Source organism: Rhineura floridana, chromosome 8 (assembly GCF_030035675.1).
Source record: "Rhineura floridana isolate rRhiFlo1 chromosome 8, rRhiFlo1.hap2, whole genome shotgun sequence".
In the NCBI taxonomy this organism is placed as follows: Eukaryota; Metazoa; Chordata; class Lepidosauria; order Squamata; family Rhineuridae; genus Rhineura; species Rhineura floridana.
The window spans coordinates 85,948,012-85,966,526 of record NC_084487.1 but is presented as its reverse complement, the minus strand read 5'-3'; the positions used below and the strand labels follow the sequence as shown (position 1 = coordinate 85,966,526).

Below are 18,515 nucleotides of genomic sequence, written 5' to 3'. Positions count from 1 at the left end.
ACAGTAGGCTAGTTCCTATACATGCTCTCACGCACCCCTCTATTCTACATCCAGGTAAGGAAGAGGCTTTATCAGACTTAAATGGCACATTCCAACTAGGCAAGCACACTTGAGGAGGGTATGAAGTAGGGTTAGTGAGAAGTGTGGCCTGGGGAGAAGGTGTATGGCTGTGGAGGGCGTGTTGCTTGGGGAGAATCCCAAGGGCCAGATAGCAGGCTGAAGGGCTGCATTTAGCCCCTGTGCTTGATGCCCGCCATCCCTGCCTTATTGAATCGCTCTCATTTCCACATCCACATTAGGTTCAGTTCAGCATAGCAGCATACCCTTCTTCATGCGATTACTGGGGAGTGGGGTTACCCTGTTGACCTCACCCCCTAGACATCCATGCACTGGTACAGATATGTGCACTGTTAAAGCTTATGCCTTTGCATGACTATTTTGTGCAACTGAAAGATCTTAATTAAAAGAATTCAATGACCAACACATGGAAGCAATTCTGGGTTGTTTCTTGGAGATTGTGTGGTGAGGTTGCAGTGCCATATGGATGAAAAAAGGGAGTAGGGACCTGTACCCCTCTTAGGCATTACATACAGAGGCAACAGTAGTAGTACTAACAGGGATGTTTTAGGCAATATGTAGCATGTCCATGTAAGCACTGTTTTTGACAGGCACCACTGCTGATTCCTCTGTATGGAAGAGGAAAGGAAGGTGGGCCTTTTTCTTCACCTTTTTGGTCTACAACAGGGGCGAGAAACCTTTTTGACTCCATGGGCATTCAAAAGGAAGCTGGACAACACTGACAACACCTGTCAGTTACAGGTATGCTGTAACTTGGATTCATGCACCGAGCAGGAGGTTGGACCTGATGGTCTTATAGGTACCTTCCAGCTCTACTATTCTATGATTCTAAGTTGTGATATAGTTTCTAATAAGCACAGTTTAATGGATTGCTCAAGTAGGTCTTTCTTAAAAAATTTCCAGAGGAGAAAATGAAATATTGAACAAAAAGTTAGGATAAGGATGTCCTGTTAGCATCCCTGAATTCATTCTTCCTGATCACGAATATTTTAACTGCCACAGTAACCCACTTTCCATGTAATGCTAAGCCAAATCATGGCTTAAGGTGAACAAGCAAATGTGTGTGCTCTTAGAACACAGCTGCTTTGCTTCTCCCTGGTCATTTTGCTGCTATGTTGTGTGAACCTGGGCTTGCGGTTTAGCTCTCCCAAGCTGTAAATCATAGGATAAACCAGGGAGGAGGAAAGCAACTATTATCTCCTCTCTGGGTGCCCACATATTTGCTCACATGCAAATGAGGACAATGTGACACCTGATGCTGTTCAGTGAAACAACCATGTATCTGTTTGTGAACTCCATCTGTCAGTGTACAGACAGTCATGTGTGCTATAGCTGTATTTTTTGAAGGGAAACTCTAACTGGATCTCTCTTTTAAAAATAATCAGGTTTGACTAAATGCATACTAAATGGTAACATCATTAATTAATAGGCAAAAATTAATTATTGCAGTAAGACTGATTTTGGTGAAAAATTGATCGTAAAAAACATCAACAGCAGAGGATGTAATACACACCATGCAAACATTTATAGATGCTTGGAAATATGAAGCCATTGATCATGCACTGAAATAAAATATATTCCAGAAAAATATATGTAGATACAATTTATGGACCAAAAGCAAAACAAACCAAGTTCTATCAATCCTTTAGGTAATCAAGGTTGTTACCTTACTGCCTCTTATGGTTTAAAATGATGCTGAATTAATCCTGGATTGGTGGATAGTTTTCATTCTGTATATGTTTAATTGGCATATCAATTGGCACAGGCAAATTAGCTATAGTTTTGGAAAGATGGCAATCTTGCTAATACCAAATACTCTGTAGAGATGAGCACAATAAGACCGGCTATGTATAATGTACTCTTAGTTCCTGTTATCTGCTCTCAGCTTCTAGAAGTAATTCACTAATGACAATTTGAGAACAAGAATAGGTACACTTTACACTCTATTAATGAACACTGAGAAATATGTATTTTCTGAATTTAATGAATCTTTTGTTAATGGTTTAAATTTGGAACCTGCCAGTTGCTCTCTGCTCCAAAAAGGTTGAGGTGTGACCAAAGGATGGTCTTTGAGGATTAAGATGAAGAGAACGTTAGAATTTGGAAATTAAAGGGATATATTAATCAAGAAGGAATTTGGGTTATGTAGTTTTGTGATGAGAATGGAAGGGCTTTTTCTTTACTACCAACATATGCCCTCTTCCCTCATATGGTGGATTATTTACAATGTTGTTTCCTGGATCCATCTATGTTGCTAGAGGCCTAGGGTGATCTCAGTGGCTAGGAATGCTTTTTACCAGCTTTGGCAGGTAAGACAACTGTGGCCGTGTCTGGATAGGGATAGCCTGACCATTGTTGTCCATTCACCAGTAACCTCCAGGCTGAATTACTGTAATCTACCCTATGTAGCACTGCCCTTGAGATTGGTCCGAAAGCTGCAGCTGGTGCAAAATGTGGCGGTGCAACTGCTCACTCGGATAGGACATCACTAACATGTTATCCCACTCCTGAAAGAACTGCACTGGCTTCCAATTAGCTGCTGGGCTAAATTCAAGGTGTTGATTTTGGTGTATAAAGCCCTATATAGCTTGGGACCAGGATACCTGAAAGTTCGCCTTATCCTTTATATATCCAGTTAGTCACTGCACTCTGCAGGCGAGGACCTGTTAAAGTTACCATCTCATTGGGAGATCTGTTCCTCACAACACTGGAGGCAGACCTTGAGTGTTGTGGCACCTCCCCTTTGGAATTCCCTCCCTTTAAATATTAAACAGGCACCATCTCTGTTATCTTTTTGGCACCGAATGAAGACCTTCCTCTTTCAACAAGTCTTTTTAAGTAGAGACCTTATCCCAGTCTGTGTCTGTGTTGGAATTGTTTTCAAGATTTTTAAAAAGATGTTTTTATAAGGTGTTTTGTTTTTAAGATGCTTTTTAAAAAGATGTTTTATAAATGTTTTTAGTGTTTAATGCTTGTTTGCCATCCTGGGCTCCTTCTGAGAGGAAGGGCAGGATATAAATTTTAAAATAAATAAATAAATTGTGGGTCAGTCTCTATTTTTTAATATTTTAATATAGGTTTGTAAGTGTGTGTGTTTAACTTGTTACGAGCCCTGAGATTGTGGCCTGAGGTATGTCTTCAAAATAAAATATTAATGAAACAAAAGCATCAGTCAGAATTCTAGCGCAGATAATATTTCTCTGATATGAACTTTCTGGCATTGTTTCTTCATAAAACAGGGAAAGAACACTATCATCCCATCTGTGGTGCTGCTTAGGCATGGATTTTTCCTACTGCTAGCATTATTTTATTCAAATTATATTCTACAGCAAATTATGTAAAATGATGGGTTGTAATTTGAACAGTTGTTGAAATTGCCTTCTGTACAGTTTTCAGCCATATGTCCCAATATAGGATGTTGCTATCAAAAAGTGAACCATTTGTCTTTTGAGTGTGACTTTTTGGCATATTGGTTAGGGTACAGATTGCATCAAGCTGTTCTTAATAACAGGATTGAAAGCTGACTTGTCTTGACTCCACTAGCTTTGGAGGTTAATTTACAAGGAATCACTAGAGAAAAAATGAATATGTAGTTTTTGGAAAGTACCTACCAGCAGCTCCTTTCCATAAATAAAACTAGAATTCATTTTAACATGACTATCTGAAAGATGCTTTCTAGAAACAGTATTAAAACATAGTGGGTTGGAGCATCATAGTAAACCATGCATTTCAGCAGCTTTTAATTTACTTTCCTTTAAAATTCATTTTTGTTATCTGGACCAAGGATTTTGGTTAACAAACTCCAGTAAGTTTAACAATCCAGCTTCAAAAACCACAATTTGAGATTGGGTTGTTTTGAAACTGACGAGAATTTGTTCTAAGCTGCAATCTCTGGTCCTAACAACACAACCAATTTAGATTTGAAGGGTGGAGGTGCAGCCATATTTGTCCTTCTGGCCATACAGGAGGTGGAGAGGAGAAGGGGAATGTATAAGCTCAAACTCAGTGGTGGTTCTTTTCTCTTCATGTATGTCTTGCTAAGCCATTAATATGTGAACTGGTACCTCCTGAGGTACCTGGAAGTAATGAATCATATGGAATTACAGCCATACTGCAAATATAGGTTAACCTGATCTGAATATGACCAGTCACAAGGTAGAGCCAGGTCTGTGGTACTGATGCTGAGATCATGGCATCTGCGCAAATACCATGTTTCACAACATTTTTGAGTGGTTCAGACCATTCTTCAACTTGGCCAACAATGTGAATTAAAGGAATCCTGTGAATTATTAGCTAAGCACTTAAAGGATAAAATCACATGCCTTAATTTGGATGCAATTTGTTCTTCGGTTCAACAGGTGGATGTGTCCAGAGCAATTTTACTTGGCAAATTTCAGTTGCTGAGGCCACCTTCTTCAAAAACTTGAGGACTGGGAAGCAGTGAACTCCATTATTTACCCAGAACAGGCGGGCTTTAGAAAAGGCCATAGTAGTATTGACCATCGTTTAACACTATATGCTCTTGCCAGACAGAGTATAGCTGGTCCTACCAAACATCTTTTTGTGGCCTTTGTGGACCTGGTCGCAGCCTTCGATTCAGTAGACATCATTTATGGTCCAAATTGGCCAATATGAATATTGATAGGAGGTTGCTATTCTTAATCAGAGAGTTATACACCAATACCTTGGCATGTGTAAGGGTAGGGACATCAGGCACCCTAACCGACCCCATTAGAATAAACAAGGGTGTCAAACAGGGATGCCTTTTGGCCCCAATACTCTTTAATCTTTATTTAAACAACATAGTTCCAGAATTATCTGGCCCAGCCTTTTTTCCTCCCTCATGTGGCAATAAGAAAATATCAATCCTGCTTTATGCGGATGATATGGTATTGCTGTCCATTACCCGCATAGGTTTAAGGAGGCTTCTTTCAAAGCTTGCTGATTATTGTCTAAAAGAAAGGCTGCAAATTAACTACACCAAAACAAAAGTGATGGTGTTTGGTAAAAAGCATGTTAACCATAATTGGTCAATCGACGGATATCACATCGAGCAATGCCGAGAATTTAAGTATCTGGGTGTTTACTTTTCGGAAAATCTCTCCTGGAAAAGGCATATTTATATGACCAAAATAATTGCCTTAAGAACTAGCGGAGCTATCCTTAAATTCTGCCACTCAGTAGGCGGCAACTTAATTGATCCTGCCTTAAAAATTTTCCGGAGTAAAGTTCTCCCCCAGATTCTATATGGAGCAGCACTTTGGGGTTGGGAGGACACCCAGCTGGCGAGCTTAGAGGTAATCCAAAACAAGTTTATGAAAAGACTCTTATTCCTGCCCCCTGGCATCCCAGCTGCCTTGCTCCGTAGAGAAACCGACCTTCCTTCCATCAAAGCCCTAGTACACGTTGCCTTAGTAAGCTTTTGGAAAGCCTTGAAAGTTGCCCCTTTTAAGACAATACTCAAGGCAAGTTTGGAATCGGTTGTAGGTGATAATTATCGGTCTGCCAGGATAGATAATGTCTACCGCCTGTACCACATTCTCCCACAAATGGCTAAGACCTTAGATACAAGACCAAGGCTACGTGACGCCTTTTTTCAACCCGGTGCTAACCTAGACAGGCTAGCTATTAACAATTCTAGATTTTCCTCATGGTACAGGCTTTATAAGGTCGACAACTATAAAGTGTCCTATTTGGCTCAACCCCTTCCATTAAAACTTAGGGAGGCCTTTACGGCACTCCGATTCCAAACCATGCCAAACGCAGTGCTGGATGGTTGCTATACGCAAACCCCGTGGACTGATCGCTTCTGTATATGTGGTTCTATGGAAGTTGAAGATCTGCCCCATTATCTTCTGGTTTGCTCTTTGTACTCCCACCCCCGGGATAAGTTCTTGAAGAACTTACTGGCAAATCCGTCCTTAATCACTGTCGACCAAAATTTTTTTTACCTCATGTCTGATCTAGATTTTTCAATAGCATACAGGGTTTCCCTTTTTGCATTGGCAGCTCAAAAAATTCGTGCCAGAATTGTTTCAGACCAGGGGATTGATTGTCGAGGAGACAACCTTTGGTAACTTACTTATGGGGAATCTTGGCCATGTAAGTTACCGCGAATAAAGGAACATCTCTACCAGTTGCTAGATTTTATTGTAAATTCACTGTATATGCATGTATTGCAATTTTAATACCTTACTGTTTTAAATTTATTTGCTCAATATTTGTGGATGTTCGTTATGCAATGGCCTATGGCCAAGCAATAAAGCGATTGACTGACAGTTGCTGAGGCCTGAAGATATGAACAAGGTGCTTTGAAGAATGTATCTCATGATCTCTTCACTTGAACCTTCTGACTTATAACATTTAACATATAAACTGACTGGCTCTACGAAGTGATTAATTTTCCTGAGGAAATTTTCTATTTTAAGATAAGGTGTTCAAATGGATGGATACTGTACAACTTCAAAAATTCTTAAAGGACACTGATATACTTCATGGTTGATCAGCATCTGATGTTTAGTTGTAGAACAGGGGTTGCCAACCTGGCATCTGCAAAGGCCTTCAGTGGCACCCCCAGCACATAGCCAAAAATCTGAGCTTCTTTTTTTAAAAAAGTAAGTCTCTAGTCCTCCTAGAAAGAAAATCATGGAGCAAAATGTGCAGGGACCCTTCTAAGCAATTTATTTATTATTTGATTTATATCCCACCCTTCCTCCCAGCAGGAGCCCAGGGCGGCAAACAAAAGCACTAAAAACACTTTAAAACATCATAAAAACAGAACTTTGTTGTTGTTATGTGACTTCATGTCGATTACGACTTATGGCGACCCTATGAATCAGTGACCTCCAAGAGCATCTATCATGAACCACCCTGTTCAGATCTTGTAAGTTCAGGTCTGTGGCTTCCTTTATGGAATCAATCCATCTCTTGTTCGGCCTTCCTCTTTTTCTACTCCCTTCTGTTTTTACCAGCGTTATTGTCTTTTCTAGTGAATCATGTCTTCTCATTATGTGTCCAAAGGATGATAACCTCAGTTTCATCATTTTAGCTTCTAGTGACAGTTTTGGTTTAATTTGTTCTAACACCAAATTATTTGTCTTTTTCACAGTCCATGGTTTGTGCAAAGCTCTCCTCCAACACCATATTTCAAACTTTTGTTTTAGTGAAAACAGACCTTAAAATACATTAAAACAAAACAACTTTAAACAACTTTAAAAACATTTTTTTAAAAAAGCTTTAAAAACATCTTAAATAAAAAGGGTTTAAAAACATATTGTTTGGGGGGGAGGTTTTTTAAAAAATATATTAAAAAGCAATTCCATCACAGATGCAGACTGGGATAGGTCTCAACTTAAAAGGCTTGTTGAAAGAGGAAAATCTTCAATAGGTGCCGAAAAGATAACAGAGATGGTGTTAAATCTCTTAAATCTCTGCTAAATGAGCCACCCTGTCTTCTACGTGTCACCATTATTAATCAATACGTAAAATCAGAGCTGTGATTGATAAGTGAGTTGTTTGGACAACAGGCAATAGGAATCCCTGGGGTCCTAAAGAGCTGCTGATTTCTCCTCCCTTTTAGTGCATTTTTCCTGTATCTCTTTATTTCCCTAGTCCTTGGCATTTCTATGGTTTACCCCTCCATTTTTCCTAGCAACCAGGATGCATCTTTCCTGTGCTGGATTTGCCCGAGATCTGGTAGTGCCTAGAAATTAATTCCTGTAAATACTACTACACAATAAGCATGGCAGAATGTTAAAGAATTCCACTCCCCCCCAAAAAAGGCAAATGTGAAAACTTTTTAGAGGCTTAGGTATGTCTCTTGCTTTGCAGGAGCTAAAGACCAAGGAATTGTTAAGAATTCATTGCATTAATTTTTTATTGAATTTGTATTCTGCCCTTCCTCCTGAAGGAGCCCAGAATGACAAACATAAACAAAATAATTGAACAATCAGAAGAAAAACATACTAAAACAGTTGAAAAATACCAAAATAGAATTACAATTAAAAAATATTGTGAAACACAGTTTAAAATATTGTAAAACATTGCTTAAAACATTCTTTCATCAGTGATATTCAGGTTGCCAGGAACCACCCCTTCAGCCATCATATGCCTGGTTAAACAGGAGTGTTTTCAAATTCTTCCTGAAAGTTAATAGAGATTGAGATAGACATACCTTGCAGTATATAGTGTGCCTGTATATAGTTAACTCACAGTACAATGTTATACATGTCTACCCATAAATAAGTCTTTTAATGTTTAATGGGGCTTATTTCCAGGTAAGTTGGTATAGGATAGCTTTGGTTTAGGGTTGGCATTGGGGAAAAACGGGGTTCTTGAGCCTTTAACAGCTGTATGGCACGCAGAAATTCAACAGGTCAAGTCTTTTGTTGTATGGAAAAAGCTTCAGCATGGCTACTGTTTAATTTTGTGTTATGCCACACTCCCATGGCAGCCATTTTGTGACTGGTGCCCCCAGCAGCCTCTCAAAATTTGAAATGTGCCCTCTGGTCCACAAAGGTTGACCACCTATGTTGTAGAGTTTCTTGGAATGTAGACAGTGCATTTTATATTGTGGTTATGCCAGAATGATGTTGTAACACTAATGTTTGTGTCTCAGTTGTCATAGGGAGAAGTTGTATACTGTACTGACATCACATGACCTAAATCTGCATGGTACTGATAGTATGAATATTTAAGTTTCTGAAGAAGATAATATTTTGAACAGAGGTTCCCAAGGCTATATCTGGTTGCTGCCTGAACCTGATCCATGATCTTTGAATCTGACCCTTATGTCCTATATAAAGGCTAAATTATTCCCAATATAATTATTGTTAGGTGAAGTGGTTGATGTGCATACATTCTCAGGCAGGTAATTGATTTTTTCCCCAGCAACTGATTTAACACTTAAATGGGATGCATAGACTTCTGTAAAAGAGGTATGCAATCAGATGAAAGCTACTTGGTTGGAAAAGGAAGCTTTCCATAAATGAAAGCACTCTAAAGATTTGTTTGCATTTTTGTTGCATCTGTACATATAAACTCTTTCCAATTAAATCAAATAAATACTCTGCCTTTAACTGAGAAATACCACCCTCTCTCCTCATTCTGCGATTGTAAGTCTGTAACCTTCAGAACATTTTTTGGGGATAGGTGATTTGGTGATAGTATCACTATGGTAACTTCTTGCCACACAGGCAGTTCACCTACAAAATACCTGATAAAATAACATCACAAACCAGTATTCTCCATGTCTAACAGAATAGCAATATCACTAAAAAGCCAGGGAATTGTATTTCTTTTTCTCTACCAGTAATATGATAAATAGATTCTACAGTGGGGGTGGGGTGGGGACATTGCTTGTGCAGTTTTGGTCTTCCTCCTATCTGTATAGTACTATCACTATGCAGACATACACACCTGTGACACAAGAAAAAGTGGGGGCAGGGGGGGAAAGGAACATTTGTTTCAGTTGATGTGCTTAAATAGTTACGTTTTCAGTTTCTCTAGTTTAATTGTGACTTTGTAAAGCACAGATTTTCAGCACCAGATTCTTCTAACCCAGACTGGATGTGTCTGTGCTTGGGTCTCACTCATTTACTTGGCTGGGTGTGAAAACCTCTAGTGTCATTCCCCAAAACATAGAAAACTAAAATTTGTACATGTTTAGTATAACACTAGTCTTGATTGCTTGAACAATCAGAAAATGGGCCATTAAAAAATCTTTCCTCCCATAAACTTGGGATATAAAATCTACCTTTACCTAAAAGCACGTTTTACAGAGCAAACCAAAACACAGACAGGACAGATTGTTGGGCTATGGATGTTCAACGCTAGGTTTGGAGGGTAAATTTGCAGTGCCAGTCAGGAATGGCTGAAAATGGGACAAGCCACATGGGAGTGGGAGTGGCAGCCAGAAGCAGCCAGAAACAGAGAGAGTATAGATAGACCAAATATCTGTCATGAATAAGAGGTATGCTGTTATTTGTGCCTCTGGTTGTTCTGCCTCATTTCATTTCCAGACTGTATAGTAAAAGGAAATACCTTGTTGGACAATACTTGACTAGGATATGACATGTGTAATTTTGATATGGCACAGTCAAATTGTTGTCCGGAGCTGTCTGTTGCTGCTAGCCATCCCATATACTGTAAATTCCTAGAAAGGTATGTGTGTGTATTGCATATTTAATTTCAGTGGCACCATTGTGTTGCAATGAATTTCCCACTTGTTAGATAGTTTGATTGTTGTGCTCATAACATTTCTATAGTGGATAGAAATATTAAGCTTTTAACTGTCATTAGTTTTTAATCTCAAAGCCATTTAGGGGGAATAACAAATCTATGTGTCTGACTACCATGTGCTAATTTCAGCTGACTCAATTCCTTGGGAAGCTAAAAAAGCTTAGTAAAAGTAAATGTAGCCATTTAAAGAAACATGTACAAATTTTAATTTTCTATGTTGTGGGGAATGACATTAAAGGTCTTCACACAAAATCAAGTAAATTAAAAGAAAAATAAAATAAAATCTGTATTAGGCTAACCAGAATGTCACAAAATTATGTGTGTCCATTTTTGGCTTAATATCAATCAATCATTTCTTTATTCGACCATATGGTCAGCATAATACATAGTAAAACAAGGCATAAAATATATGGAGAGTAACTATTATATAACATTTTGATATCATTAATAAAAAGGTTCAAAATTAAAATGATTGAAGTTATTTAAAATTTATATATCATTGTTAAATTCATTAGTGTTTGAATTCATATTACAGATTCATAGTACCGTACTTCTCCTGGACTAAAATGGTAAGACATAGTTCAATTAAAACTTTTGCATTTCAATTAAGAAAACTTTTTAAGAAATTGGACCTTATCGTTTGGGCAGCCACACTAAATTTTGCTACTGGAATGGTTGTTTTTGAAGATGTATCGCCTAATAGGCGTTCCATCCACAAATATTCAGATTCATACGGAAAAGGGCTCAAAAGAGGAATGTCACAAAATTATGTGTGTCCATTTTTGGCTTAATAAAGGTATCAACTTAATATGGATCTTTTCCCCCAGACCTTTCAAATACAATTGTAACATTACGTACCTTGCTAATTTTCAAACTTTGAATAATCCTTCCTTCCTTCCTTCCTTCCTTCAGAGATTTATATTTATTCTCACATTGCTCACCTGGCCAAGATAAGTTGCTTATGCATGGCTTAGTAGTATATAAGAAACCAGCTGACCAAATGTTTTTCCTTGATGATGGAGCTGTTGATTTTTCTAAGGCCTTCAAAGTTAGGAATACTCCTCCAGTCTTATAAGTCTGGCCCTTTAAGTGATCAGCCTGCTGTGACTGTATCACAAGAAAATAAACTACAAAGTCTAGCAACAAAACAATTTCCAGGGCAAAAGCCTTTCCGATAGCCTTCACCAACCTTGTGTTCTCTAGATGTTTTGGGCAGCAACTCCTATCAGTCCCAGCAGCACAACCAGGTTGATGAAAGCTGCTTTACAGCCACAGAGTACTTTAACTTCTTCTCCTTCTTTTGCTGCTATCCAGAAGTGTATTATTAGCTCTGCAGAATCATTCTTTTAGCTTCCTCTTCCTTCCTTTCACTTAAGCTAATAGCTTCATGTGTTGGGAATAAGGTCTGCTTATGACTCAACACATACTTTAAATCAGCAGACATTCTTAATACAGGCAACGTCGATCAAGTGGTCATTGACCACAGTGACAAAACTACACAATAAAATACCATAACAAATACTTACCACAATGATAATACTACAGCATAGCAGCAAAGACAAACCTTTCTGTAGCACTACCCTTTGCAGTAAGTATTTTCTGTATTGCAAGTCTCTTCAGAAGCTACTTGAAACATCAATGAAACCACATTTCTTTCTTTGGATAATATCGCTGGATGTACTTGATGGAGGCAACACATAGGAAAGGATATTAAAACTTGTTGGCAAACTATATAGCAAAAATTCACTAGTACTGGATAGCTGTCACCCCAGGATTTCTTCAAAACTTAATTGTGAACTTGCAGGTCTATAACAGGACTAAGCTGCTTATAATTAAACCTGCCTCCATAGCACTTAACTGGAAAGGAACCGATAGCACTATTCAAGGAAGATCCAGGGCCATCTTAGAAAACACAGGAATGGAAGCCTATTGTCTTTCCCTGGTAACTTGGTTGAAAGTATCATTTAAGGATGGATTTGTTAAACATCTGGAATGTATAAGGCCCTTAAAAATTATCCTTGATCAGTCATTTAAATGTGTGGCAGCAAGTACTTGGACATATAATGTATTTGGAGTTTTAAAAGACTTTACACAAATGTCTGTGTGAGAGTGTGACACAGTGAATTCTTACTCATAGCAAAACACTTCTTGCAGAGTTTCCCTGATCCAGCAAGAATTATCAGCAGTGCAAGTATGTTTTTGGATGTGAATCACTCATTCTGAACCAATGCATGCTAATTGCTGCAACCAGGAAAATAGGCAGGTGAAGGGGGTAGCACACAAAGGTTTTCTAAACTATACTGGTCACCTGTTTACATTACATTGCAGTAGAGAGTGGGCATGAGATACTGAATTTCTAGATTATCGTGTCCAATGCTAGTCCTACTCAGGGTAGGCCCATAATGTCAAAGGGTCTACTCTGAGTAGGACTTAGTTGGATGCAATTCCTAGAGCTTTCTCTTTTGGGATTAAAAAATGGTTTAGTATTCGTTACCAAAACAGTCATGAGGAAGGAGCAAAGGACACTCTCCATTTCTATCTCTTGCCATGATTTGGAAGGAAAGGAGGCAGCCAGAATTCAGACAGATGGTTATCATAGATTTGAGCCATTGTTTTAAAATCCTGAAACTTCCAAAGTACCATTGAAAATAGCCAACCAGGTTGTAATTTCATAAAGTGTATCTGTTGACAGTCTGTCAGAAATGGACCATTGTGTTCTGGGCTGATACCATATTCAGTGTATTTAAATTTCTTCTCTAAGAGTCATTAAAATGTATATATTGATACTAATGTATATAATATTATATGTCCACATCTCCTCATAGTATACAGTCAAGCCTTATAAAGTTCAAACTGGAGAAAGCTTTTCTTTCCCTCCTCCTTTTTCTTGTTCTGGACAGATAGCCAATGCACTCTTGCTTGTGCAAACAAAAGAGATAACTTCTAGGAGCTGTTCCATAGGAAGAAGCTCCTTATATGGTGTGGACGATACCTGCTTCTGGTTAATGAGACTTGTTGGAAGGCTAACTGGTACTGCTTGCAGCCTCTGACAGGCGATATGGAGACACTGGATAAAGGCAGCAGCTAATAAGCAGATAGCCTTTAAATTTCTATTTTGTTAAAAAAATGTAGATTTGACATGGAATGTGCAACAGTGCTTCAGGCTATTGTCAGTTTACAAGGAAGCTTGTGATTTCATTAATTATATTCATAATATAGATAGCATTTTTTGAAAATGGACTGTATTTTTTCTTAAAACGTGAACAGTTGCTGTTGTAATAGCACTTCCCATAGTACATGCTGAATTTTGAGAGTCACTTCTGGTTATATGTTACCCAGGAGGACTATTTAATGTGCTCAGTTACATAGATCTGCAAATGTTTAGCTGTGGACTGATATCCATATTGAGCTATAAATCTACTGTTGGTAAATTGCTTTCTAGGCAAACATTTTTCCCTGATTGAATTAAGGATAGGGATTGATTGCCAAAGTTAGAATCAAGATGCACTGATGTGCGATATAGTGTGTGCACAAAGATAAATGACTTATAAACCTAGGATTTGAAAAATATCCCCTCCCTATATCTCATCTACAAAGGTGCATGGTCCATCTGCAGGGTGGCTTGAATTGATAGGCAGGTATGACTAGGGGGAGAAGCACCCCACCCCCACTCTCAAACTGTGAGCCTGTGTTTTCAGAGGAAGTAGAACACTTATGTCTTGATTAATCAGTGAGCAGCAGCATCACTAGCAGGAGTGCGGGGGGGTGCGGACCTCCGGCGTGCGTCCTCCCAGGTACATGGACGGAGGTGGCTCGTGCATGTGCGTGCACGCGCACTCACCACATGCTCCAGGCTGGTGGTGGAAGGTCCGTCCCGGCTTCACCGCTAGCGAGCGGGCGCCTGCTTTCAGTCTCGCCCGCCCACCTCCGAGGAGGAGTTGGCTGCACCGACCCGGAGCACTTCTCGGCTCCTTTGCCGGGCAACGGTGCGGTGCGGGGTGGCTCTGGGTGTCACCCCCCCTCAGGGTGTCACCCGGGTGCGATCCTCACCCTCCGCACCCCGGTAGTGACGCCTCTGTCAGTCAGGATTGCAGTCCTGTACACACATACATGACAAATTCCACTGAACTCAATGGGGCTTACTTCTGAGTAGACATGAATAGGATTGCACTTCAAACTGCAGTCACATTAAGTCTACTTCCTACTTCCAAGTAAAAACACATAGGGTTGAACTGGAAATGTTGCCACCCTACTTGGTGTAACCCATGTCCAATATCTACTTATACTTTTGAATTTGTGATCTCTAGAGGAATAACAGTATTATTCTGATGCTTTTTTTTAAACAATGGAATAGTTGTCTCCCCCCCGCCACACACACACTTTGCAATAGTAGCAAGCTGAATACCACTTCCCATTGGGTAGCCAAAAATATTTGAAATAAAATTAAAAGAATAGGAAAATAGTTTTTAATGAGAAATACAGCCCCATGTCCAGCATATATTGTTGCTTTGTACACAAACTTACTATAAATTAGACAGACTGAATTATAGGAAGCTCTTCCACTTGGTTATATGATTGATTGATTTCATTTTTGCAAAGAGAAAAAAAATACAAAGGTTTTGGCCTACTATTTCAAGCAATAGCCTAATGATGTGGTAAAAAACTATATTCATAAAGGTAGGATATGCATCAGCGCAAATCCAGAAAAAGAGAGAGCAAATTTTAAGAATACCAAGCTGTAAACATGTTGCTTGTTTCAAATGTGTGTCAAGTAGTTGTGTAACTTTGTTCTGTATCTTAGAAGTTATGCACAGATGAAATAAAAATGTAGTTATGATCATTATTATTTTAATGTGAGAAAGCAGACATTGCAAACTGCAGTGTTTTCCAAGGCCACCCTTATAGAGTTAGGCAGAGTAAGGCTGTTTTCTCAGGCAGCTGATATTGGGTGTCATGGAAGGGTAGCAAATTTGTTACTTAATGTTTGTTACTTCCTTAATTTGTTACTTAATGTTCATTACCACAGAGGGGGAGAGGAGCTTGTGGGATTTTTTTCCTTAGGTCCCAAAATAAGTTGCTTGGCCTTGGACCTTATGCTGGAAAGGCTGGATAGAAGGAAGACAATTTTGTGCCCTGACTCAGGCAGCAAAATATCTTGAGCCAGAGTTGATGCTTTCATAAAGAAAGGTTTAGTCTCTTAGTTTAAAATATTTCGTTTAATACACTTAGGCTGTAATCCAATGCATGTCTACTCAGAAGTAATTTCCATGGGATTTACTGCCAAGTAGGTGTGTATTGGATTGCAGCCTAAATTTAAAGTACACTTAGATTGTGGGAAGCAACAATTCTTTATAGTGCATGATGAACTATTGGCTGTGCTTTCATAATTTTCTTCAGGTTTTATTCTAATTCATTATTGACCATTTCATTATATCTTCCATTCTCAGTGATAAATTTTAAGATAAATAATTGAGCATTTTAATGTTTTCAATGTTAGCATTGTCTTGACACTACTTATAACTGAAATTCACTAATAGGCAAAAAACCTTGCGGTTTAAGAACGTACCTATAGCCAACAAATATTTCTATCAAAGTTTAAAAAGCAAGGAATTTGGGATGCTATAGTGAATGCACCAGGGGAGCAGGAGACCTGACCTCTGTGAGATATTATACTGCCCTACCAATTTGTAAAAATACAAACACCATTTGGGTTGGTCTTTCACAGTCCAATCCACTTCCTGTGTAGCTAGGAAGAATTTGGTAACATGTATCTCTGAGCATATGGTGAGTGGTGGCAACATCTGCCATCTCCAAAGATGGAGAATTACAGTTTTGTATGTTGGTGTTCTTCTTACATTGCTTCTTTTCTGTGTTACTATTGTTTCTACAGAGAATCTAATCTAGAAAATTATATTTCTCTCATTATTCATCCTAGAAATCTGTGTCAAATGTATTTTTTATTAATTTCAAATCCTTTTTATTGGTCAATGTCATATGATGGTGAAGACAGCCTTTTGTGTTTCAAATGGAGGTTATGCTCTATTTCTATTTTGGGCACATTAACAGTTGAATCTGAAACTGCAGTTTGATGTAAAATCAGACTGATTACAATATGTTGCTACTTCAGCAATGAATCTAGCTGTTGGAAAATAAACTTGGCCTGCCCAGGATGAATGTTTTCAGCCTGCTATGCTTAAACTACTCCACTTAAGAAAAGATGGGCATGGTCAATTAAAAACATAGAGCACTAGAATTTTGCTGGACTATATTGCACCTCCCACTGTTTTATCTTGTGCAAACTGAGACATTCCTCACGTCCATTGGAAACTATTCTGCAGAATAGTCAGTGCCATTATTCCAGAATTGTTTTTGGAGCTTTTTTTTAGTGTTGCAAAGTGTTGCTGTACTTCACATATTCACAGTAACTGAAGCAAAAGAAAATGATTTACTATAGGAAACCACTAAAATTGCAATGTAAATCAAACATATTTAAAGTGACTATCTGAACTATATCACCTGTTTTAATATTGTGGCTTCCTCCCTGCTAAAACAAGTTCAGCACAGCACATGTCTTATTTCTGTGATTTGGGCTGATTGCAGGTGTTGCAGGCACTGGGCAGAGGGTAAGCCCCTTTCCTTTCCAAAAGGAAAACATTGTGAACAGTATCATTCTTTTCCAGGGTTTCACCCACCTTTCTATTCTACAGCAGGCACATGTAGCCTCCCACCCAAATTTTAACCAAAGCTGTGTTGATGTGTGAGCGTTGTTGCGTGACAGTGCACGTTACTTTGGAGTTAAGTTGAGCAAGAAACTTCACAGAGGCTTGAGAAAGTTTTAAGAGTCTTTACTAAGACATTACGGCCAAAGGCATAGTTCCCCCCCTTCTTCCCCCTTCTTCCCTCTTCAAAAGCAAAAGTAAGAAAGACACAGACAGCACTCTAACATCAACAGTTAGACCTTTTCCCAAGCTGTTATCTACTGTTACCATGACAACTACTGGCCTTGGATGTCTGCTCTCTCAGGCCAGGCACAGCAGATAAGGCTGCTTCTCCAGACACTTCTTGTAACTTTCCAGACTTTCAGACTTGATGGAAAAACACTCAGTGACAGTACAGTACAATGGTCAACAATTCCCCCTTTTTTCCCATCATGTCTGTAATTCATTACAACAATAACAATAATACATTTCTACAATACAAAGTAATGCATTTCAATACATTGCATCATACATTTCCACTTCAGTACATTTCAGGACAGCTTAAACTTTATTAATCAAACTTCAACTCATTCCAAGCCTTGTCACCGGTTTGCCAAATTTCTCCTCACACAACGGCTTGGTCATGATGTCAGCCACCATGTTGTTAGTGTCACAAAATGTCAGGTTAACGAACCCCTGCTGCACACAATCCCTTACGTGAAAGTATCTGACACTAATATGTTTTGTTCTTTTGGTATGAGCTTCTGATGTGGCTGTTTTGATGCAGGTCTGATTGTCTTCATATACAGTGATTGGAAATTGTATTTCAGTGCCTATCTCCTGCATGAGCATTGCGAACCATTGTAGCTCATTACAGGCCTGTGATAGAGCCACATACTCTGCTTCTGCACTTGAGGTGGCAACCACATTTTGTTTCTTGCTGCTCCAGTCAATGCACGACCCGTGCCACATCACGACGATGCCAGAGGTTGACTTATGACTGCTCAGCTCCCCTGCATGATCTGCATCCACAAAACGTTCAAGACCTCCTGTATTTGCTCCTGACAAAACCAGACTCTTTGTCTTCGTGCCTTTCAGATAACGCACTACCCTTTTAACTCCCTGCCAGTCGGCCTCTGATGGATGCTCTACCTTCCGGCTTAAAATGCTGACTGCATTACATGTCTGGGCGTGACACCTTCACCAAATATTGCAATTTCCCTATTATGCGCCTGTACTTCTCAGGTTCTGTACAAGGCGTCTCTTGCACGTTCTGTTGGAATGCCACAACCATGGGAGTCTTCACAACATTGCATTCTGTCATGTTGCATTCTTCTATGATCTGATTTATTTTACTTTCCTGACTCAATGTTATGCTTCTGTCTTCTGCACGCACAATATCTGTGCCTAAATAGTGTGTGACAGGCCCCAAATTCTTTGTGTCCACCTGCCTGCCCAGTTGATCCCTGAATTCCCTTTCCTCTTGTTGATCATGATACA

General features: G+C 39.0%; 1 protein-coding gene across 34 annotated transcripts in view; it reads left to right on the top strand.

The window, feature by feature from the left end:
• Positions 1–18,515, top strand: part of IMMP2L (inner mitochondrial membrane peptidase subunit 2) — a 797,369-nt gene that overhangs the window by 56,387 nt on the left and 722,467 nt on the right. Inside the window, exon 4 of one of the 34 annotated variants that reach the window (XM_061639995.1) lies at positions 4,437–4,522. The exons of 32 other annotated variants lie outside the window; for them this stretch is intronic. In XM_061639995.1, coding sequence (XP_061495979.1) covers positions 4,437–4,482 — 46 coding nt within the window. In that variant the 3' untranslated portion in view covers positions 4,483–4,522. Of the gene's footprint in view, positions 1–668; positions 697–4,436; positions 4,523–18,515 lie in introns of those variants that run through there. One more of the 34 variants, XM_061640001.1, reaches the window with a different exon arrangement.